The 23,920-nt window shown below is 47.2% G+C and overlaps 1 protein-coding gene across 2 annotated transcripts in view; it reads right to left on the reverse strand.

Moving 5' to 3' along the window:
- Positions 1-23,920, reverse strand: part of IGSF5 (immunoglobulin superfamily member 5) — a 544,054-nt gene that overhangs the window by 81,011 nt on the left and 439,123 nt on the right. For both annotated transcript variants that reach the window (XM_069636052.1, XM_069636051.1), the window contains 2 exons: positions 10,891-11,003; positions 6,618-6,691 (listed from right to left, as the gene is read on the reverse strand). In XM_069636052.1, the coding sequence (XP_069492153.1) occupies positions 6,618-6,691; positions 10,891-11,003 (187 nt within the window). The remainder of the gene's footprint in view (positions 1-6,617; positions 6,692-10,890; positions 11,004-23,920) is intronic.

Here is a 23,920-nt window from a genome sequence, read left to right on the forward strand (position 1 = left end):
AAAGAGTAGAAGAGATAGAGGAGTAGAGTGGGGACAGGGCTGTGTCAGGCAGCAAAAGCCTCAATTGACACATGCTTCATGGACCGGATGTCCGAGAAGGTGGGTGGTAATCTTGGGGGAGGCTTGGCTTTGGGGGAGCAGCTAGACAGATGGGAGGAGAGGAGGCAATGATCACTCCAGGATAGAGGTGTGGTGAGAGGAGTGGAGAGGGGGAGGCCAGAGGAGATCACGACATCAAGTGTGTGACCAGCAGAAGTGTTAGTCGGGTCAGAGGGGAGGATAGAGTGGGAAAGTGAGTTGCAGAGGTCGTGAAAAAGCACAGATGAAGAACAGGGAGAATCCAGATGGATTTTGAGATCACCAAGAAGGGGACGTTGAGTGGTTGAGGCCAGGAGGGAGGAGGCAAGGTCTGCGCATTCAGAGAGAAAATAAGTAATTTTCCCAGGGGGCCGGTAGAGAGTTGTCCAGGAGAAAGAGAAAGCCTGCATACAAGGCATTTAAAAGACGAGTATGTCTGAATGGGGATGATAGAGGCAGGAATCCACTCTGGGAAGATCAGGGCTACTCCCCCTCCAGGCGGTTGGATCTGGGGCGGAGAGGATCTTGTAGCCGTCAGGGAGGAGAGTTTCAAAACTCGTGACAGAGCTGGCCATGAACCAAGTCTTGGTAAAACCGAGGACATCAAGGTCAAGTTCTTCTAGAAGGTGACAGATGTCAGAGGGTGTTTGACAGCAGAGTGAGAGTGGCAAGATGTAGAAGGCTGCCAGCCTTAAAAACCTTCTGGGGAGGGGTACAAATTAGGGGTACACCCAGCAGAGGTGAGGAGGGAGCTTGGGTTGCTTGGGAGCTTTCATTTGCGCTATTTTGCATAAATATCATCAGACTCATCTCAGTATTCCTAACTAGCAAGTGTCCTCACGCCATGTGTGGCCTGTTGAGTCATGCCCAATGCTTTGGCCAACACTACTTCGAATGCTGAGACTTGTATATATATTGGGGACACTGAAACTGCAAGTCTTAGATTATTTAATAGACTGAAAAGCCAGCCCACTGCCATAGTGTCACATAGGACACTGGAGCTATGCATATGATGCTCTGGCAACTTACTTTTGCTGTGTAAGGCTTGAAGAGAGCAAAGCATTTTGCACATAGAGAATTGTGTGCCACTCTCTAAGGGAGGTGGCTGGCCTGCCCCTCTCCTCGGGCGCATGGAACCCGGTGCCTTACCCGCGCAAGGCTACCACCGGGTTGAGCAGCCTGGCATAGTGGCATACTCCTCAGTACCTCTCACTGCCACCCCGTGCCATTGCTGCAGGGCCTGCCCGGCCTGGGGTAGGTCCCAGTGTAAGCCTGTGATGCTTCTCAGGCGCTACCTCTAGGCCTAGGGAATGATCCTCTAACTTCTCTGCTCTCGCCATCTCAACCCGGACTGCAGCAGGTATGCATACCACGACAGTGCGTGTGTGCATTGCATAGCAGTACTTGTGCCCCATTAAATGTCCACGTTCAACCCGTGTAATTCTCAACATACCATTTTTTTGGTTCTCATTTTTGGGGATGGGGTCGCCAAAGATGCTTCCCACCTGGGATATTCCGAATATCCCCTAGCTTCCATAGTGATCAACATTTGCAAGCCTAATATAGGGTTGAGGCAATCATATTGTTAAAGCGCGTAAATGTGATATAATGGCCATTATTGCCTTTAAAACATTGGGCCTCATTACGAGGAAGGCGGACACGGAATGAACGTTGCCGGTAAGGGACCGGCACCATTCATTCCGGGCCGCCACATTACGAGGTCTGCAGCGGGTCCCGCAGGTCAGACCAGGCGTCCTTAGCGGGACCCGCTAGCAGACCAGGATGCTAAGAACGGGCCCATAATTAACGGGCCCATTGTTAGCATCCTCCCCATTCCCATTGAGCCCTATCGGGGCTCAAATGGGAATGGGGATGTACCGGGTCCGGGTCCCGCGAAAGGGAATTACTGGGCCCTCCAAGGTAGGAATGGCCCGGTAAGTCCCCTTTTGCGGGACCCGGACCCGAGTTTGGAGGTAGCCATGCCTCTCAAAGCGGCATGGCTACCTCCAAACTCGTAATGAGGCCCATTGACTTGTTGTTATCCCACCATGGCCTGGATAAGGAAGCCCCTGCCCGGTGAGCTCTCAGGCCGTGGCTGGGGTCTGGCAAACTCTCACAAGCCGGGCCAGCGGAAGCCAATCAGCAGCAGCTTGCTTTCCTGCTATAGAACTCTCTGCTGCAGTTAGAACATTGTAGCTTCCTGACATCTTCACCCACCAACACCACGGCACTAGCCATGTCAGGAAATGGAGTTTAGGAGATGAGTAGCGGTGAGCAAAGGATTGATCTTTGTGTGCCAGGACAGGTGTTAGGGAGAATTCTCAGAATTGTGCCAATTCCCTCTACCTTAGAGACCCCCAGCAACATTGGTGGATTTTGAGGACTTGATTGTTTTTAACCTGGAGAGAGTGAGACCCTTTTTCACACTCTCTCATGTATTTCTGTGATTTTTACTTTTGGTTGTGGACTCTGACAAACGCCATAGGCATCATCTTTTACATGGTGTCACACAGCACCTTCAGTGCAGTGACACAGGGAAGTCTCTTAGATTTCCCCAAGTTTTAAAATACCTTTTCTGGGATAAACTACTGTTTCCCAGAGCAGTAACGTGAAATTGACTTTACTTACATTTGTAACTTTCTAGACCCAGCACACACTATCTTACAATAGGGTGCTGTAGCGGTTACTTAGTATCCCCTTTGTCTAGCTTCTCATGTAACATTTTTTATGTTTCCCTTTCCTCACTGAATGGCTGGTGGCAGTGGTTTCATTTTTACTACCATGGTGTGCATTTACCGCAGGCTGTGTTCGCAGCTGCAATAAAGCACCCAAACATGCCATTTTTGTCAAAATGGCCCCAGTCTTCTTTTTTCGCCATTTCTTTGTGGAAAGGTCCTTCTTGCCATTTTGCTCTGAGCGGTAAACCAGGTTTGGTCCCTTTGTTTGTTTTCTCTTTTGTGGGATTCATGAGTGATGCCCGTCTCTGGCTCCAGGGTGTCTGGCGGGGGCAGGAAGTGAGGGAGGTGCCCAAAACTCCCTGTACTTAGTCTCCTAGGAGACACAAATGCCCTCTGTGATGATTGGCTGGCTGATTGTCCGGCAAGGACAGCCACGCTGTTGGGTGATTTACAGCCAGGCTGGAGTGAAAGGGAGAGAACTGTATAAAAGGCAAGTTTTTTGGCTTAAAAGGCAGAGTGGACCACTGGACAAAGGAACCGCAGAAGAACTTGAAGAGGACGCCTGCTGCAACTCCTGAACCTTTGGTTTGCCCAGTGAAGCATCGACAGAGAAGCCCTTGCAAGGACGACTTCTCCCCTTGCGTTGGTGGGACCAATCAACTCCAAAGTAAGGCACCTGGACATCCTTCTCGGAGCTGGTTGAATTTCCACAGAGTTGTTGTTGGAAACCATAGAGCCAGGGAGAGGAGCACCTTTTTGTGTGTGTTGCTTTTAAGTTGGCCAGAGCTCCAGGAAGATCCTCCGGTCTCCCAGGAAGCAGGATTGAGCGATCCTGCGCCCCCTCAACAGAGTGCGGGACGCCAGAAGCAAGGAAAGTTCATCTCGACAGCAAGGAAACACAGTGTTGCTATTTGAGATAGGCGCGAGGAGCTGAAACACTGAACAGCCACTGAAAGTGAAGTTTGCCGGTTGCAAGTTTTGACCGTCCCTGTGCAGTGCAGCAGTCCCCCAACATCCTCCCTCTTGTCCCCACGACTGAGGCCCAGGAACAGTGAGATCTGCAGAGCTGCACAGGAACAGGAGTCATCAGCTGCATCTTTTCTTCAATTTAAAGGTACTGTAAAAAGTCTAAGAGAACGTACTTCTTGCTGTCGAGTTTCTTGCATCTTCTACTACTCACAAGTTTAACAGTATGTGGCCCTACATTGATTCATCTTTTCCTTCAAAGACTTCTGAAAAATTGTTCAAAGACTTTTCTGCTTACCTTCAAAGAAGTGCTTCAGCCCATATAGACTCCTGCCTATTGACTTTGGCCTGTTTTAACCGAATGACTCTTAAGGGGGGATCTGAAAGTGTTTGCCTACTTAAGAAATATTTTTGGTGTCTTGTTTGCTCTAATAATATTTCCCTTTTTACTTGCTCTCAACTAATTCTGAATGCCAACAGTAATACATTAATGTCAACAGCACCCTAGCAAATGAAGTCACCTGTGGGTGTAGGTCTCTGTTGTATGCCATCCCAAATGGGTATTTACTGATTCTGAACTTAAGAGAGTGTATAATGTTGAAGTACATTTGTGTGGTGTGCTTATATTAACTGACTGGTAAATACATCAATAATTGTTTTTATCAAGAAATCCTGTGTGTAAGTGTTTGCTTGAATACTTGTCACTGTGAATCTCTGTGTAACTCCCCTACAGCTCACATTGACCCTTCTTGAGATAAGTCTGGCTACTCGTCCACACTAATAACCTGTGTAGTACAGACTTATATCAAAGGTTGGGTTACTACTGCCCGGAGGTCAAGGTTGTTCTAGTACACTCAGAGGGTGCTACATACAATCTTGTCTAACAACAGGACATGAGGTTGCACAAGCTTGCAAGCGGAAGTCCTGATTGGCATATTCATTGTAAAACACACATTCATTGGTTTAAATGGCGGAAGGCCGTAAAAAACAAACATAGTTTTTTTTTTAAATTCACGCCACAGCATTCCCAGTTATCAGGCCGAACAGCCTCCTTTTCAACACCTCTTCTCCGATAGCATGTTTTTGTACATAGCGGTCGATAGAAGGTTGCAAGACGTGCAAACACAGAACTAGCAGAGTGTCCTTTCACTAAAGGTAGGCTGAAATACTGTGAAATGTGTGGTAATTACATATTCAAGTTCTTTAGTGCATTCCAACACTGCCCAAAGGAGGCCCATTGTAACTGTCTTCCAATGGCAGTGATATGACTACACACCTAGTTTACTCCATGTCCTTGATGACAGAGATATGCGCAACGATGGTTGAATGGCAACTGGCATGATAAACACCGCTCCAACCTTAGTCGCTCCACCTATATTTATATTTAGCTAGGATCTCAGAAAGTGGACATAACACCCAGAGAACTCCAGCAAGCATTGCCACGCCTGTCAGCTTCGGAGCCTCTCCTGGGCCTTGGATTTATTACTCTGACGTGGAATGCTTCCGGGGTCAGTCAAGGGTCAAGGGCAGGCTGAGCTAATGGTCGACCTCCATGGTGCGCTCCCGCACCAATCTGCTGACATCACCTGGCGTCATTTCTAACTCAGGACAACAGGTTTCAGTGAGGGTCTCTGCCCGGCAGATGCAGTCGCTGTGCGGGTGGGATCACCACCATTTTAAGGAATATTTTTCCTTCCTGGGAACTCCTGGGAGGTAACAGGGACCAAGGAAGGGTGGGGGGGGGGGGCTAGTGAGGATGGGGTTTTTATTTGTACAAACTCTCCCCTTTATTTTAATAAGTCACGCAAGAAGGGAATAGCTCATGTAATGGTATGAAAACCTATGTAACATCAACCAATGGCAGAAAAGAAAACTATGGCCTCCGGGGACGTGGTTATTCAGACACCTTATCCGACTGCGGTTCATATCAAGAAGATGATCTTTGCAAACGTTTTGGTTAGAGTTTGGTCGGTTTACACCAAGCTACGGCGTCAATTTACAGAAGAGGTGGAGGATGGGCTGGGTGATCGCTGGAGCAAGTAATGAGACGGGGGACCAGAGCAGGTTTGTGCTTGCATGTCATTTGCCCTTGCATGAAATTTCAGGGACTTGGAGCTGTGCAAAATGTGCATGCATGTATTTATTTATTTATTTATTTGTTTGTTTCCTTTCAGAAGACGTGAATCAGGCTCCAAATGGCACCCCGGTGTTGTGCATCGGTAAAGTGTACACATGACCTTAGAGAAGGAACCAGCTACAGACATGCCGTTGCTAAAAAAAAAAAGAGTGAATCTATCAAACCCACATATCAAGGAAATAGACCTCCAGCCCTTGAGGTTAACCATCAGGAATTGGTGGATGGCCGATGGTGCATGGCACGGTTGGAGAACTAGAGCTCAGTGAGATAGGAACAAGGTTAGACAATGCTGGGACCCTTGGAGGCCAGCAAAAAAAAAGTGGTGTTTGGGAGCCAACAGCATTCACGAGATTACAAGGGGATTGACCCATTGGAGGAATGCAAGTAGATAACGTGGCCGGAATCATGGCAGGTCTGAACTGAAGAGGGGGAGAAGGAAGACAAAGGCTGGTACCACAGTGAGGGGAGAGGAAAAGGGGAGCAATAAGTAAACAATGAGTCCAACCGCACGCAAAGGTGTACTCTCTCAAAGCCCATCATCGCTTATTAACCCTATTAAACTGTAGGCAGTTGTGTTAAAATTCCCTAATGTTGTATTTGTTTTGGAAATGTTAAACTTAGTTTGACCTTTCACAAAACCACAGATATTCAATTCCTGGATGCGATTCATGTTGTGCAAAACTTTCAACTCACTGCAGAGGGGAAAGACTCTTCATACAGGTCGTTGAAGGATTAAAGGGGTTCATATGAACACTTACTGGTGCTGGAATGTCATCCATATTATTTTCCTGACCAAAGGAATCTGAGATACTGGAAGATTCATAAGGAATTTCTGCAAGAGAACAAACATAGAAACACAAATGTACATTAAAATGAATAAGATCAACAGAAATCTGCACAGGATGAAGGCATCTGAAATACCATTGTGTTTCGGTCTCAAGAGTAGAGGTATTACTTATCACAGATTGCTGGAATTCTCATCAAGATTCCAATAGTCTGCAAAAATAAAATCTTCACGCTGAAGACAACATTTTGGATATCCGTGATGGGACAGCAAATGCATCACAGTGATAAGCAAGCAACGCGGATACACTCACAGTTATGAATGCTAAGTGACCTCAGTCGACTTGTCGATCAGTTTCTCAGTGTACGAAAACGCCCCCGCTGCGTCAATGCCTGAATCCTTTAACACACCCTTTCTGGAATGTAGGAGATAATATAGTTGCATTGCACCCAGAAGGCTGATTTTGAATCAAATTAAGATAAGAAGGGAAATGACAGTGGGATCAAAGAGGATTATGTGTGTTAGGGTCATGGCCGTACACCTAATGCAGTTAGTATACGGCCACGTGCTCCTTTTGTGACAATGGTCCCTCATAATACTGCTGGGCAGATTGAATTTATGAAATATTTCGCCCTTATAGAATGTGTTTGGTTTCAACAAATGTGAAAGGCAGTGATACGCTTTTCAAGCTTTGGGAGCCTCAACAAACTCTAAATACCTTGAAAAAGTGGACCGTTCTGAGTTTGGCTGAATACGTTCTCCAGGGCCTACTGGCAAATATCCGCAAATAGACTTGGGCAGCAGAACTAAAAGTATGCTTTAGAATAAATATGCTTAAACATTATTTCAGACAGGATCTGTTATTATTGCAATTCTTAATATTCGAGCCAAGTCAGTGGCCTACAGTAGTTGCAGTATACAAGACAACAAATTAGAAATCACCCCATTTTCTGTGAACACTAACAAAACCTCTTTAAACGCAATTTTATTTTAAATCAGAACACATTCCACAAGATCCAAATTATAAGTACATCCAGCTACACACCAACCCTGATTAAACAGACAACATGCATGCAGCAAACAAGAGTCCGATCGATGAATATAAAACATGCAGGCAACACGGAAAAAACAACATCATCAACTCAATGGCCAAAATTACAAGACTTTCTCTTCCTGCAACAGACGTCCTTGTCCTTACTCATTCAATCACCAATCATTGCGACGTGCTGCCAACTACACAAATACCCAGCAATTGACATCAAGGCGTGGTTCCCCTGAAACAGGTTCTATAACAGCATCCTCAGTCCCTTCCTAGCCTAAGTTATTTACTTCACTAGACAAGATGGCCAAGCAGGTGTCCTCCTGAAAATAGCTTTGAATCCAAAGTATCTGAAAGGTCATGAAGAAACGTATTACTAAAAACCTATAGAAAGACACAATCTACTTTGTCCAAATCAAGCCATATGCTGACAGTCCAAACAACATTCAAGATCGCCCGCACTACCTGAAGGGCAAAGACGACACACTTCTGATGATGCTCACAAATATTTCTGTGCTGTATGATCAGTCATCCAAAAATTGAATAACCTCTTATTGTGTCGTAAAATAATCATAATACACATTTGAGTAGGAGTGTTTTGACACATGCTCAGTAACCTCAGCGGTGAACAGTCTGGTTCTGGAGTTGATCAGATGCTTCTTCAGGAGAAATTTAAATGGGGTCCACTTCTTCCCAAGTTCATATGGGAATCTCTCGGGATATAGGCCTGTCCCTAGGATTTACTGCCTACTCTATTGATCAGCATTTAAACGGAGGCATGAGCAGGTGTAGTGCAGAAACGCACTGCAGTCGAAAACCCATTGGCAAGTCCCATCCATCTTGGATTTATGACACCAGCCTGCTTTCCTGGTCAACACTGACCATCTGGATGTCCACTGACAGTGAATGATTGCAAATTGGAATACCTTCAAATTGGCAGCCTACTGGTATACGCTGCTGGGAGGTTGAACTCACATAAACTATCACAAGCACACCTTTGAAAGCAAGGAGAAATCGGTTTGCCATCTTGCTAACCATGCCCTCTCTACAAAGCCCCAGGTCAGCAACTAGGACAAGATAAAGGCCCCTTCCTGATACATCTGAAATCCTATGTGTGCTTCAAGCAAATCCAAGAGCACAACCTGTAATTGTGGATGTCATTTCCTGTTACATGTGTGAGGCCAAGGTCCCATTCTGATGCCCAGGCAAATCTATTGTAGAGAGTGGCTGACATTAACATGCTCTTCTGTGAGCCCGGGTCTTGGCTCTCCAAGGCGCATAGGTAGCACTGTATTGGCTGCAGTGCACTAGTGGTAGGTGGCCCACCAGTACCTATTGGAATCAATGCTGCAACCCCTGACTGCATTATTCATAAACAATGTAGGGTGGGCAGGCCCATTTTACCGCTATCGTCAGCAAAGCTATAGAACTTTTTATGTTCCCTCCACAATTTTGTGTCAAAAGCGAACTGTAAACCAGTGTATTCACCACACACTACTGCACGGGCAGGCGTCTGAAGCTACCGTGCATGTTATTCTCATCTACAGGTGCTAACCTAACCTTAACCCATACGCCAGTGGCCATGTCCAGGTCAAAGGTTACGAGTTTGCTTTTCAGGTTTGTATGGGTCATAGTATCAAGTCCTTTACTCGTGTTGAGGTAGGCCAAGTAAGCTGTGACGGCACGGTCCAGCATATCACTTTAATAACTTAACCTGATTTATTTTCTTGCAACCTCATATTGAATTCTGTCTGAGGTGCTTTGAAATATTTTGACATCAAATGTGTTCATGTTTGTTCCTGGTAAACTTTCCAAACAATTATGTCACCTTGGGTTCCAGAATCATCTTAGCTGATTCCAGTGAAGCTCAAACGACTCATTGTCCAAGGCATTTGTGTTTCTAAGTTACAACTGTTTGTGTATGAAGTTTAATATGTGCCTCCTTGTTTTAGGCTGCCCAGTGAAACACCCAAGTTAAATATTCAATATATTTATGCCATTAATAAACCAGTTTCATTGTGTACCTTCTTTAATATTAAAAGCTATTTAGTGTTCAGCGTGCAAACATATTTGAAAGGAAGCGCACCTTCGTAAATCTCTGCAAATTATTTAGAGAGAGCTAGTTGATGAACTCTGAGTGTTCTCCCACCCAATATGTCTAAACAATACAAGCCGCCAATAGCAGGAACACTCTCACTCTTTGCTTTGGTTCATTAACTTCTATAACCGTAACAGGCATCACAAGGTCATGAGAGCTTTTTCAGTTTAAAAAGATTATTTCACAACTGTGCAAAACATACAGGAGTGGTAAACCAAGGAATAAAAGCAAAGGTATAGTGAGTTTATGGGCCTGATCACGAGTTTGGCGGTAGCCCTTAAATGCGGCAGTAACAGTGTTACCGCTGCTTTCAAGGTTCCACCCAATCTCGAGTCTGACATGGTTACCCCCAGCTCAGTTAATCACGCCGAAAAAATTCCCATTTTCCGGCGCAATTACTGCCGACGGTATTACTGCACGGTAACTGTGCCGAAAATTCCCCAACAGAATCGGGACTAACAGTTAACGTCCAACCCGTGATCAGCGGTAACACCGCCGGACGGGGTGGGCGCTAACTCGTGATCAGGCCTATGTCTTCATTTACAGCTGAGAGGCCTTTTCATTTACTTGGGTGGCGGTGTACAGTCACAAAGCGAAATTAGCGTTTCCGCCATGCTTTCCACCTTCGACACTAAAGTGCACTGCGCTTTACGCCGGCCTGAGATTTTGATGGCGACACAAAAAGAATGGAATCCTGTGGAATCCCCGACATTTACCACCCACTTAAAGCATTCGGATTCCATAAAAAAGAATCTATAGAACATGACAACTGAAAGCGTCATTTGCAGGCGCCATTTCTGTTTTTACCAAACCAAGAGTGAAACCAGAGTAAATGTGATTTTGCCTGGTTTTTATCCATCCCTTGAAACTCTTGTTTTGTAAAAGTTGAAAATTGCATGCAGGGACCCAACCACACGTTAGTGCCAATGTCGGCAACCCCGTTCACGCAATGTGAACTTTTTGTAAAATGACCCCATAATCTGTAGAAAGGAGAACAAATGTTCTCTTTTAGGGTGACTTGGGATCCCTAATGCCAGGCAAGGTATTTTCCTGCTCTTTGAAATGGAAAACTCCTTCATTGATGTGATGGAAGTGCCAGATCGTGCTCACCTGGCAAAGGTCTTCTATTGTTAGGTTCTTCGAAGTTGTACCCAAGGTTAGCTTCGGCCGCATCGCTCTTAGATATAGTATTCAGGTTGGTCGTTCTCTGAGTTGACACCTTCCTAAAAATTAAAATTCACAGAAATTATATCAGTCACAAGAACTCAAGGGACATACAACAAGGTCTCGCTGGAAAACAATTGCAGCATGGGAGGCGAGTGGGCTGTTGAAGACATTGCCAGAGGCTCATATGTCCCGAAATGCAGCCACACTCTTCACCTCTCCTTGCTAGGGGCTAATGTATAATACAGGTAGGTAGGTGTCCCCAACAGCAGCCACCCTCTTCACCCCGCCTTGCAAGGCGCGCATGTATATTCCAGATAGGCAGGCGTCCCCAACAGCAGCCACCCTCTTCACCTCTCCTTGGTAGGGACTCGTGTATAATACAGATAGGTAGGTGTCCCCAACAGCAGCCACCCTCTTCGCCTCTCCTTGCCAGGGGCTCGTGTATAATACAGATAGGTAGGCGTCCCCAACAGCAGCCACCCTCTTCGCCTCTCCTTGCCAGGGGCTCGTGTATAATACAGATAGGTAGGTGTCCCCAACTGCAGCCACCCTCTTCGCCTCTCCTTGCCAGGGGCTCGTGTATAATACAGATAGGCAGGCGTCCCCAACTGCAGCCACCCTCTTCGCCTCTCCTTGCCAGGGGCCCATGTATATTACAGAAAGGCAGGCGTCCCCAACTGCAGCCACCCTCTTCGCCTCTCCTTGCCAGGGGCCCATGTATAATACAGATAGGCAGGCGTCCCCAACTGCAGCCACCCTCTTCGCCTCTCCTTGCCAGGGGCTCATGTATAATACAGATAGGCAGGCGTCCCCAACTGCAGCCACCCTCTTCGCCTCTCCTTGCCAGGGGCTCATGTATAATACAGATAGGCAGGCGTCCACAACTGCAGCCACCCTCTTCGCCTCTCCTTGCCAGGGGCTCATGTATAATACAGATAGGCAGGCGTCCACAACTGCAGCCACCCTCTTCGCCTCTCCTTGCCTGGGGCTCATGTATAATACAGATAGGCAGGCGTCCCTAACTCCAGCCACCCTCTTCGCCTCTCCTTGCCAGGGGCTCATGTATAATACAGATAGGCAGGCGTCCCCAACTGCAGCCACCCTCTTCACCTCTCCTTGCCAGGGGCTCATGTATAATACAGATAGGTAGGCGTCCCCAACTGCAGCCACCCTCTTCACCTCTCCTTGCCAGGGGCTCATGTATAATACAGATAGGTAGGCGTCCGCAGCTGCAGCCACCCTCTTCACCTCTCCTTGCCAGGGGCTCATGTATAATACAGATAGGTAGATATCCCCAATTACAGCCACCCTCTTCACCTCTCTTTGCCAGGGGCTCATGTATAATATCGATGGGTAGGTAGGTGTCCCCAACTGCAGCCACCCTCTTCACAACTCTTCTTGCCAGGGGCTCATGTACGATACAGATAGGTAGGTATCCCCAACTGCAGCCACCCTCTTCACCTATCCTTGCCAGGGGCTCATGTATAATACAGATAGGTAGGTGCCCCCAACTGCAGCCACCCTCTTCACCTCTCCTTGCCAGGGGCGCATGTATTTTACAGATAGGCAGGTGTCCCCAACTGCAGCCACCCTCTTCACCTCTCCTTGACAGGGGCTCATGTATAATACAGATAGGTAGGTGTCCCCAACTGCAGCCACCCTCTACACAACTCTCCTTGCCAGGGGCTTGTGTATAATACAGATAGGTAGATATCCCCAATTACAGCCACCCTCTTCACCTCTCCTTGCCAGGGGCTCATGTATAATATCGATAGGTAGGTAGGTGTCCCCAACTGCAGCCACCCTCTTCACAACTCTTCTTGCCAGCGGCTCATGTACGATACAGATAGGTAGGTATCCCCAACTGCAGCCACCCTCTTCACCTATCCTTGCCAGGGGCTCATGTATAATACAGATAGGTAGGTGCCCCCAACTGCAGCCACCCTCTTCACCTCTCCTTGCCAGGGGCGCATGTATTTTACAGATAGGCAGGTGTCCCCAACTGCAGCCACCCTCTTCACCTCTCCTTGACAGGGGCTCATGTATAATACAGATAGGTAGGTGTCCCCAACTGCAGCCACCCTCTACACAACTCTCCTTGCCAGGGGCTTGTGTATAATATAGATAGGTAGGTATGCCCAACTGCAGCCACCCTCTTCACCTCTCCTTGCCAGAGGCTCATGTATAATACAGATAGGTAGGTATCCCCAACTGCAGCCATCCTCTTCACCTCTCCTTGCCAGAGGCTCATGTATAATACAGATAGGTAGGTGTCCCCAACTGCAGCCACCCTCTTCACCTCTCCTTGCCAGAGGCTCATGTACGATACAGATAGGTAGGTATACCCAAATGCAGCCACCCTCTTCACCTCTCCTTGCCAGGGGCTCATGTATAATACAGATAGGTAGGTGCCTCCAACTGCAGCCACCCTCTTCACCTCTCCTTGCCAGGGGCGCATGTATATTACAGATAGGTAGGTGTCCCCAACTGCAGCCACCCTCTACACAACTCTCCTTGCCAGGGGCTCGTGTATAATATAGATAGGTAGGTATGCCCAACTGCAGCCACCCTCTTCACCTCTCCTTGCCAGAGGCCCATGTATAATACAGATAGGTAGGTATCCCCAACTGCAGCCACCCTCTTCACCTCTCCTTGCCAGAGGCTCATGTATAATACAGATAGGTAGGTGCCCCCAACTGCAGCCACCCTCTTCACCTCTCCTTGCCAGAGGCTCATGTACGATACAGATAGGTAGGTATACCCAAATGCAGCCACCCTCTTCACCTCTCCTTGCCAGGGGCTCATGTACAATGTAGATAGGTAGGTATCCCCAACTGCAGCCACCCTCTTCACCTCTCCTTGCCAGGGGCTCATGTATGATACAGATAGGTAGGTGTACCTAAATGCAGCCACCCTCTTCACCTCTCCTTGCCAGAGGTTCATGTATAATACAGATAGGTAGGTGTCCCCAACAGCAGCCACCCTCTTCACCTCTTCACCTCCTCCATTGCAAAAACAGGCAGTCAAGGGGAATACAATTTCAGTGCAATGCTGTTTCACCAGAAAATGCAAACATCGTGTTAAGGGTGATACTCACAGACGTGTGACAAACAAACTGGAAAAGTAGGTGTCCCCAACAGCTGCCACCATCTTCACCTCTCCTTGCCAGGGGCTCATGTATGTTACAGATAGGTAGGTGTACCCAACAGCAGCCACCCTCTTCACCTCTCCTTGCCAGGGCCTCATGTATAATACAGATAGGTAGGTGTCCCCAACTGCAGCCACCCTCTTCACCTCTCCTTGCCAGGGGCTCATGTATAATACAGATAGGTAGGTGTCCCCAACTGCAGCCACCCTCTTCACCTCTCCTTGCCTGGGGCTCATGCATAATACAGATAGGTAGATGTCCACAATAGCAGCCACCCTCTTCACCCCCTCACCTCCTCCATTGCAATAACATGCAGTTAATGGGAATACAATTTCAGTGCAATGCTGTTTCACCAGAAAATGCACACATCGTGTTAAGGGTAAAACTCACAGAAGTGTGACAAAAAACTGGAAAGGCCACATCTTAAAATGTGTAAATTATTCAGTAATTAACAGATAGGAGCAAAGGAGCATAAAAAGAGAGGGAGGCATTAAGGAATACAAAAAAGATGAATGATAATGAACAGTTAAGTACTGGGGTGAAGAGGACAGAAGGAGCAAAAAGTGGGGAATAACTGAGGTTTCCCATAATTTTGCAATAAAGACAAGGGAATAGCATTCTTAAAACAAGCACTGGCAAAGCCAACAATTGTGTGGCTTTTTTACCGGCATCGGGATATGCATATTCCCGCCACTGCCATAATGCTACTACCTGAACATACGATGTTAACAGCTGGAAAATCGTGTGCTTACCCGGGCATAAGATTTACACCTGGCAAATTCCTATGTAATACCTATACAATATCCAAAACTTTTGGCTTTGTCAATGCTTAGTTTTAAAGGGCCTTCAGTGCAAGAAACAGATATACCCCAAGAGGCCGTTGCCAGACTAGGTTCAGACATTTGTATTACACGAGTAGCACATTTACAGCTGTAGATACTTCATTGCTTCTCTGCAGACTGCTTAGAAAAGGCAGAATTAACTTAAAGAGTTCCCAGCAGGATGTGTTTGGGGCAGGGTGGAGCAGGCGGTGGGTGGGAATGGCCATGGGCAGTTAATTGGTGCATAAATAACCACACATCAGCCACATGCCATGTGTTCCTACTCACATGTCATCTCCCTCCTAGCTGTACATCAATACAATAGTTTTGGCTCATAGCGAAAACTAAAAAGAAAGACCAACCCCACAATTCAGTGGGGTATTTTAATGAAATGGCTGCATTTAGCTGGCGTGATGCGAGATGGCTTTCATTGAGGTGGCTACATCAACTTGGGCCTGCAGTGAGATGGCTTTCATTGATATGGGTGCATTGACTTGGGCCTGCGGTGAGATGGCTTTCATTGATATGGGTGCATTGACTTGGGCCTGCGGTGAGATGGCTTTCATTGATATGGGTGCATTGACTAGGGCCTAGGGTGAGATGGCTTTCATTGATATGGGTGCATTGACTAGGGCCTAGGGTGAGATGGCTTTCATTGATATGGGTGCATTGAATTGTGATTGCGGTGAGATGGCTTTCATTCATATGGCTACTTTGACTTAGGCCTGAAGTGAGATGGCTTTCATTGTTATAGGTGCATTGAGTTGGGATTGTGGTGAGATGGCTTTTATTGATATGGGTTCATCGACTTGGGCCTGCAGTGAGATCACTTTCATTGAGATGGGTGCATTGACTAGGGCCTAGGGTGGGATGGCTTTCATTGATATGGGTGCATTGACTTGGGATTGGGATGAGATGGCTTTCATTCATATGGGTGCATTGACTTGGGCCTGTGGTGAGATGGCTTTCATTGATATGGGTGCATTGACTTGGGATTGTGGTGAGATGGCTTTCATTGAGATGGGTGCATCGACTTGGGCCTGCAGTGAGATTGCTTTCATTCCTATGGGTGCATTGACTTGGGCCTGGGGTGAGATGGCTTTCATTCATATGGGTGCATTGACTTGGGCCTGGGGTGAGATGGTTTTCATTCATATGGGTACATTGACTTGGCCTTGCAGTGAGATGACTTTCACTCATATGGCTGCATTGACTTGGGCCTGCAGTGAGATTGCTTTCATTCCTATGGGTGCATCGATTTGGGCCTGCAGTGAGAAGACTTTCATTGATATGGGTGCATTGACTTGGGATTGTGGTGAGATCGCTTTTATTGATATGGGTGCATCGACTAGCGCTTAGGGTGAGATGGCTTTCATTGATATGGGTGCATTGACTTGGGATTGTGGTGAGATGGCTTTCATTTATATGGGTGCATTGACTTGGGCCTTGAGTGAGATGGCTTTTATTGATATGGGTGAATTGACTTGGGCCTGCGGTAAGATGGCTTTCATTCATATGGGTGCATTGGCTTGGGCCTGCAGTAAGATGGGCGCATTGACTTGGGCCAGGGGTGAGATGGCCTTCATTGATATGGGTGCATTGACTTGTGATTGTGGTGAGATGGCTTTCATTGAAATGGATGCATTGACTTGGGCCTGCACTGAGATGGCTTTCAATCATATGGGTGCATTGACTTGGGCCAGGGGTGAGATGGCCATCATTGATATGGGTGCATTGACTTGTGATTGTGGTGAGATGGCTTTCATTGAAATTGATGCATTGACTTGGGCCTGCACTGAGATGGCTTTCATTCATATGGGTGCATTGACTTGGGCCTGCACTGAGATGGCTTTCGTTCATATGGGTGCATTGACTTGGGCCTGGAGTGAGATGGCTTTCTTTGATATGGGTGCATTGACGTGGGCCTGCGGTGGGATGGCTTTCATTCATATGGGTGCATTGACTTGGGCCTTGGGTGAGATGCCTTATATTTATATGGGTACATTGACTTGGGATTGTGCTGAGATGGCTTTCATTGATATAGGTGCATTGACTTGGGCCTGCAGTGAGATGGCTTGCATTCATATGGGTTTATTGACTTGGACTTGCAGTGAGATGGCTTTCATTGAGATGGGTGCATTGACTTGGGGCTAGGGTGAGATGGCTTTCATTGATATGGGTGCATTGACTTGGGATTGTGGTGAGATGGCTTTTATTGATATGGATTTATCGACTTGGGCCTGCAGTGAGATCGCTTTCATTCTTATGGGTGCATTGACTTGGGCCTGCAGTGAGATGGCTTTCATTCTTTTGGTGCATTGACCTGGGCCTGCAGTGAGATGGCTTTCCTTTATATGGGTGCATTGACTTGGGATTGTGGTGAGATGGCTTTCATTGCTATGGGTGCATTGACTTGGGCCTGCAGTGAGATGGCTTTCATTGATATGAGTGCATTGGCCTGGGCCTGCAGAGAGATGGCTTTCATTGATATGGGGGTGTTGACTTGGGGCTAGGGTGAGATTGCTTTCATTGATATGGGTGCATTGACTTGGGATTGTGGTGAGATGGCTTTCATTTATGTGGATGCATTGACTTGGGCCAGCAGTGAGATGGCTTTCATTCTTTTGGTGCATTGACCTGGGCCTGCAGTGAGATGGCTTTCCTTTATATGGGTGCATTGACTTTGGATTGTGGTGAGATGGCTTTCATTGCTATGGGTGCATTGACTTGGGATTGTGGTGAGATGGCTTTCATTGAGATGGGTGCATCGACTTGGGCCTGCAGTGAGATTGCTTTCATTCCTATGGGTGCATTGACTTGGGCCTGGGGTGAGATGGCTTTCATTCATATGGGTGCATTGACTTGGGCCTGGGGTGAGATGGTTTTCATTCATATGGGTACATTGACTTGGCCTTGCAGTGAGATGACTTTCACTCATATGGCTGCATTGACTTGGGCCTGCAGTGAGATTGCTTTCATTCCTATGGGTGCATCGACTTGGGCCTGCAGTGAGAAGACTTTCATTGATATGGGTGCATTGACTTGGGATTGTGGTGAGATCGCTTTTATTGATATGGGTGCATCGACTAGCGCTTAGGGTGAGATGGCTTTCATTGATATGGGTGCATTGACTTGGGATTGTGGTGAGATGGCTTTCATTTATATGGGTGCATTGACTTGGGCCTTGAGTGAGATGGCTTTTATTGATATGGGTGAATTGACTTGGGCCTGCGGTAAGATGGCTTTCATTCATATGGGTGTATTGACTTGGGCCTGGGGTGAGATGGTTTTCATTCATATGGGTACATTGACTTGGGCCTGCAGTGAGATTGCTTTCATTCCTATGGGTGCATCGACTTGGGCCTGCAGTGAGAAGACTTTCATTGATATGGGTGCATTGACTTGGGATTGTGGTGAGATCGCTTTTATTGATATGGGTGCATCGACTAGCGCTTAGGGTGAGATGGCTTTCATTGATATGGGTGCATTGACTTGGGATTGTGGTGAGATGGCTTTCATTTATATGGGTGCATTGACTTGGGCCTTGAGTGAGATGGCTTTTATTGATATGGGTGAATTGACGTGGGCCTGCGGTAAGATGGCTTTCATTCATATGGGTGCATTGGCTTGGGCCTGCAGTAAGATGGGCGCATTGACTTGGGCCAGGGGTGAGATGGCCTTCATTGATATGGGCGCATTGACTTGTGATTGTGGTGAGATGGCTTTCATTGAAATGGATACATTGACTTGGGCCTGCACTGAGATGGCTTTCATTCATATGGGTGCATTGACTTGGGCCAGGGGTGAGATGGCCATCATTGATATGGGTGCATTGACTTGTGATTGTGGTGAGATGGCTTTCATTGAAATTGATGCATTGACTTGGGCCTGCACTGAGATGGCTTTCATTCATATGGGTGCATTGACTTGGGCCTGCACTGAGATGGCTTTCGTTCATATGGGTGCCTTGACTTGGGCCTGGGGTGAGATGGCTTTCTTTGATATGGGTGCATTGACGTGGGCCTGTGGTGGGATGGCTTTCATTCATATGGGTGCATTGACTTGGGCCTTGGGTGAGATGCCTTATATTTATATGGGTACATTGACTTGGGATTGTGCTGAGATGGCTTTCATTGATATAGGTGCATTGACTTGGGCCTGCAGTGAGATGGCTTTCATTGAGATGGGTGCATTGACTTGGGGCTAGGGTGAGATGGCTTTCATTGATATGGGTGCATTGACTTGGGATTGTGGTGAGATGGCTTTTATTGATATGAATTTATCGACTTGGGCCTGCAGTGAGATCGCTTTCATTCTTAGGGGTGCATTGACTTGGGCCTGCAGTGAGATGGCTTTCATTCTTTTGGTGCATTGACCTGGGCCTGCAGTGAGATGGCTTTCCTTTATATGGGTGCATTGACTTGGGATTGTGGTGAGATGGCTTTCATTGCTATGGGTGCATTGACTTGGGCCTGCAGTGAGATGGCTTTCATTGATATGAGTGCATTGGCCTGGGCCTGCAGAGAGATGGCTTTCATTGATATGGGGGTGTTGACTTGGGGCTAGGGTGAGATTGCTTTCATTGATATGGGTGCATTGACTTGGGATTGTGGTGAGATGGCTTTCATTTATGTGGGTGCATTGACTTGGGCCAGCAGTGAGATGGCTTTCATTCTTTTGGTGCATTGACCTGGGCCTGCAGTGAGATGGCTTTCCTTTATATGGGTGCATTGACTTTGGATTGTGGTGAGATGGCTTTCATTGCTATGGGTGCATTGACTTGGGCCTGCAGTGAGATGGCTTTCATTGATATGGGTGCATTGACCTGGTCCTGCAGTGAGATGGCTTTCATTGATATGGGGGTGTTGACTTCGGCCTGGGTGAGATGGCTTTCATTCATATGGCTGCATTGACTTGGGCCTGCAGTGAGATGGCTTTCATTGAGATGGCTACATCAACTTGGGCCTGCAGTGAGATGGCTTTCATTGATATGGGTGCATTGACTTGGGATTGTGGTGAGATGGCTTTTATTGATATGGATTTATCGACTTGGGCCTGCAGTGAGATCGCTTTCATTCTTATGGGTGCATTGACTTGGGCCTGCAGTGAGATTGCTTTCATTCAGGGGGTGCATTGACTTGGGCCTCTGTGGAGAAGGCTTTCATTGAGATGGGTGCATTGACTTGGGCCTGGGGTGAGATGGCTTTCATTGAGATGGCTACATCGACTTGGTCCTGCAGTGAGATGGCTTTCTTTCATATGGGTGCATTGACTTGGGCCTGCAGTGAGATGGCTTTCTTTCATATGGGTGCATTGACTTGGGATTGTGGTGAGATGGCTTTTATTGATATGAGTGCATTGACCTGGGATTGTGATGAGATGGATTTTATTGATATGGATTCATCGACTTGGGCCTGCGGTGAGATCGCTTTCATTGAGATGGGTGCATTGACTAGGGCCTAGGGTGAGATGGCTTTCATTGATATGGGTGCATTGATTTCGTATTGTGGTGAGATGGCTTTCATTCATATGGGTGCATTGACTTGGGCCTGTGGTGAGATGGCTTTCATTGATATGGGTGCATCGACTTAGGCCTGGGGTGAGATGGCTTTCATTCATATGGGTGCATTGACTTGGGCCTGGGGTGAGATGGCTGTCATTGATATGGGTGCATTGACTAGGGCCTGGGGTGAGATGGCTGTCATTGATATGGGTGCATTGATTTGGGAATGTGGTGAGGTGGCTTTCATTCATCTGGGTGCATTGACTTGGGCCTGGGGTGAGATGGCTTTCATTCATATGGGTGCATTGACTTGGGCCTGGGGTGAGATCGCTTTCATTGATATGGGTGCATTAACTTGGTATTGTGGTGAGATGGCTTTCATTGATATGGGTGCATTGACTTGGGCCTGCAGTGAGATGGCTATCATTCATATGGGTGCATTGACTTGGGCCTGCGGTGGGATGGATATTATTCATATGGGTGCATTGACTTGGGCCGGCAGTGAGATGGCTTTCATTGAGATGGGTGCATTGACTTGGGATTGTGGTGAGATTGCTTTCATTGATATGGTTGCATTGGCTTAGGCCTGCAGTGAGATGGCTATCATTCATATGGGTGCATTGACTTGGGCCTACAGTGAGATGGCTTTCATTGATATGGGTGCATTGACTTAGGCCTAGGGTGAGATGGCTTTCGTTGGGATGGCTGCATCGACTTGGGCCTACAGTGAGATGGCTTTCATTGATATGGGTGCATTGACTTGGGATTGTGGTGAGATGGCTTTCATTGATATGGTTGCTCGACTTGGGCCTGAGGTGAGATGGCTTTCATTCATATGGGTGCATTGACTTGGACCTGCGGTGAGATGGCTTTCATTGAGATGGGTGCATTGACTTGGGGCTAGGGTGAGATGGCTTTCATTGATATGGGTGCATTGACTTGGGATTGTGGTGAGATGGCTTTCATTGATATGGATTCATCGACTTGGGCCTGCAGTGAGATCGCTTTCATTCTTATGGGTGCATTGACTTGGGCCTGCAGTGAGATTGCTTTCATTCAGGGGGTGCATTGACTTGGGCCTCTGTGGAGAAGGCTTTCATTGAGATGGGTGCATTGACTTGGGCCTGGGGTGAGATGGCTTTCATTGAGATGGCTACATCGACTTGGTCCTGCAGTGAGATGGCTTTCTTTCATATGGGTGCATTGACTTGGGCCTGCAGTGAGATGGCTTTCTTTCATATGGGTGCATTGACTTGGGATTGTGGTGAGATGGCTTTTATTGATATGAGTGCATTGACCTGGGATTGTGATGAGATGGATTTTATTGATATGGATTCATCGACTTGGGCCTGCGGTGAGATCGCTTTCATTGAGATGGGTGCATTGACTAGGGCCTAGGGTGAGATGGCTTTCATTGATATGGGTGCATTGATTTCGTATTGTGGTGAGATGGCTTTCATTCATATGGGTGCATTGACTTGGGCCTGTGGTGAGATGGCTTTCATTGATATGGGTGCATCGACTTAGGCCTGGGGTGAGATGGCTTTCATTCATATGGGTGCATTGACTTGGGCCTGGGGTGAGATGGCTGTCATTGATATGGGTGCATTGACTAGGGCCTGGGGTGAGATGGCTGTCATTGATATGGGTGCATTGATTTGGGAATGTGGTGAGGTGGCTTTCATTCATCTGGGTGCATTGACTTGGGCCTGGGGTGAGATGGCTTTCATTCATATGGGTGCATTGACTTGGGCCTGGGGTGAGATCGCTTTCATTCCTATGGGTGCATTGACTTGGGCCTGGGGTGAGATGGCTTTCCTTCATATGGGTGCATTGACTTGGCCCTGTGTTGAGATGACTTTCACTCATATGGGTGCATTGACTTGGGCCTGGGGTGAGATGGCTTTCATTCAGATGGCTACATGGACTTGGGCCTGCAGTGAGAAGGCTTTCATTGACATGGGTGCATTGACTTGGGATTGTGGTCAGATGGCTTTTATTGATATGGGTGAATTGACCTGGGATTGTGGTGAGATGGCTTTTATTGATATGGGTGCATTGACTAGGGCCTGGGGTGAGATGGCTTTCATTGATATGGGTGCATTGACCTGGGCCTGCAGTGAGATGGCTTTCATTGATATGGGGTGTTGACTTCAGCCTGGGTGAGATGGCTTTCATTCATATGGCTGCATTGACTTGGGCCTGCAGTGAGATGGCTTTCATTGAGATGGCTACATCAACTTGGGCCTGCAGTGAGATGGCTTTCATTGATATGGGTGCATTGACTTGGGATTGTGGTGAGATGGCTTTTATTGATATGGATTTATATACTTGGGCCTGCAGTGAGATCGCTTTCATTCTTATGGGTGCATAGACTTGGGCCTGCAGTGAGATTGCTTTCATTCAGGGGGTGCATTGACTTGGGCCTCTGGGGAGAAGGCTTTCATTGAGATGAGTGCATTGACTTGGGCCTGGGGTGAGATGGCTTTCATTGAGATGGCTACATCGACTTGGGCCTGCAGTGAGATGGCTTTCTTTCATATGGGTGCATTGACTTGGGATTGTGGTGAGATGGCTTTTATTGATATGAGTGCATTGACCTGGGATTGTGATGAGATGGCTTTTATTGATATGGATTCATCGACTTGGGCCTGCGGTGAGATCGCTTTCATTGAGATGGGTGCATTGACTAGGGCCTAGGGTGAGATGGCTTTCATTGATATGGGTGCATTGATTTGGGATTGTGGTGAGATGGCTTTCATTCATATGGGTGCATTGACTTGGGCCTGTGGTGAGATGGCTTTCATTGATATGGGTGCATCGACTTAGGCCTGGGGTGAGATGGCTGTCATTGATATGGGTGCATTGATTTGGGAATGTGGTGAGGTGGCTTTCATTAATCTGGGTGCATTGACTTGGGCCTGGGGTGAGATGGCTTTCATTCATATGGGTGCATTGACTTGGGCCTGGGGTGAGATCGCTTTCATTGATATTGGTGCATTGACTTGGGATTGTGGTGAGATGGCTTTTATTGATATGGGTGTATTGACTTGGGATTGTGGTGAGATGGCTTTTATTGATATGGGTGAATTGACTTGGGCCTGTGGTGAGATGGCTTTCATTGATATGGGTGCATTGACTTGGGATTGTGGTGAGATGGCTTTCATTGATATGGGTGTATTGACGTGGGCCTGCAGTGAGATGGTTTTCATTCATATGGGTGCATTGACTTGGGCCTTGGGTGAAATGGCTTTAATTTAAATGGGTGCATTGACTTGGCATTGTGGTGAGATGGCTTTCATTGATATGGGTGCCTTGAGTTGGGATTGTATTGAGATTACTTTGATTGATATGGGTGCATTGATTTAGGCCTGCAGTGAAATGGCTATCATTCATATGGGGGTGTTGACTTCAGCCTGGGTGAGATGGCTTTCATTCATATGGCTGCATTGACTTGGGCCTGCAGTGAGATGGCTTTCATTGAGATGGCTAGATCAACTT

Source organism: Ambystoma mexicanum, chromosome 7p (genome assembly GCF_040938575.1).
Source record: "Ambystoma mexicanum isolate Mex_15411 chromosome 7p, UKY_AmexF1_1, whole genome shotgun sequence".
NCBI lineage: Eukaryota > Metazoa > Chordata > Amphibia > Caudata > Ambystomatidae > Ambystoma > Ambystoma mexicanum.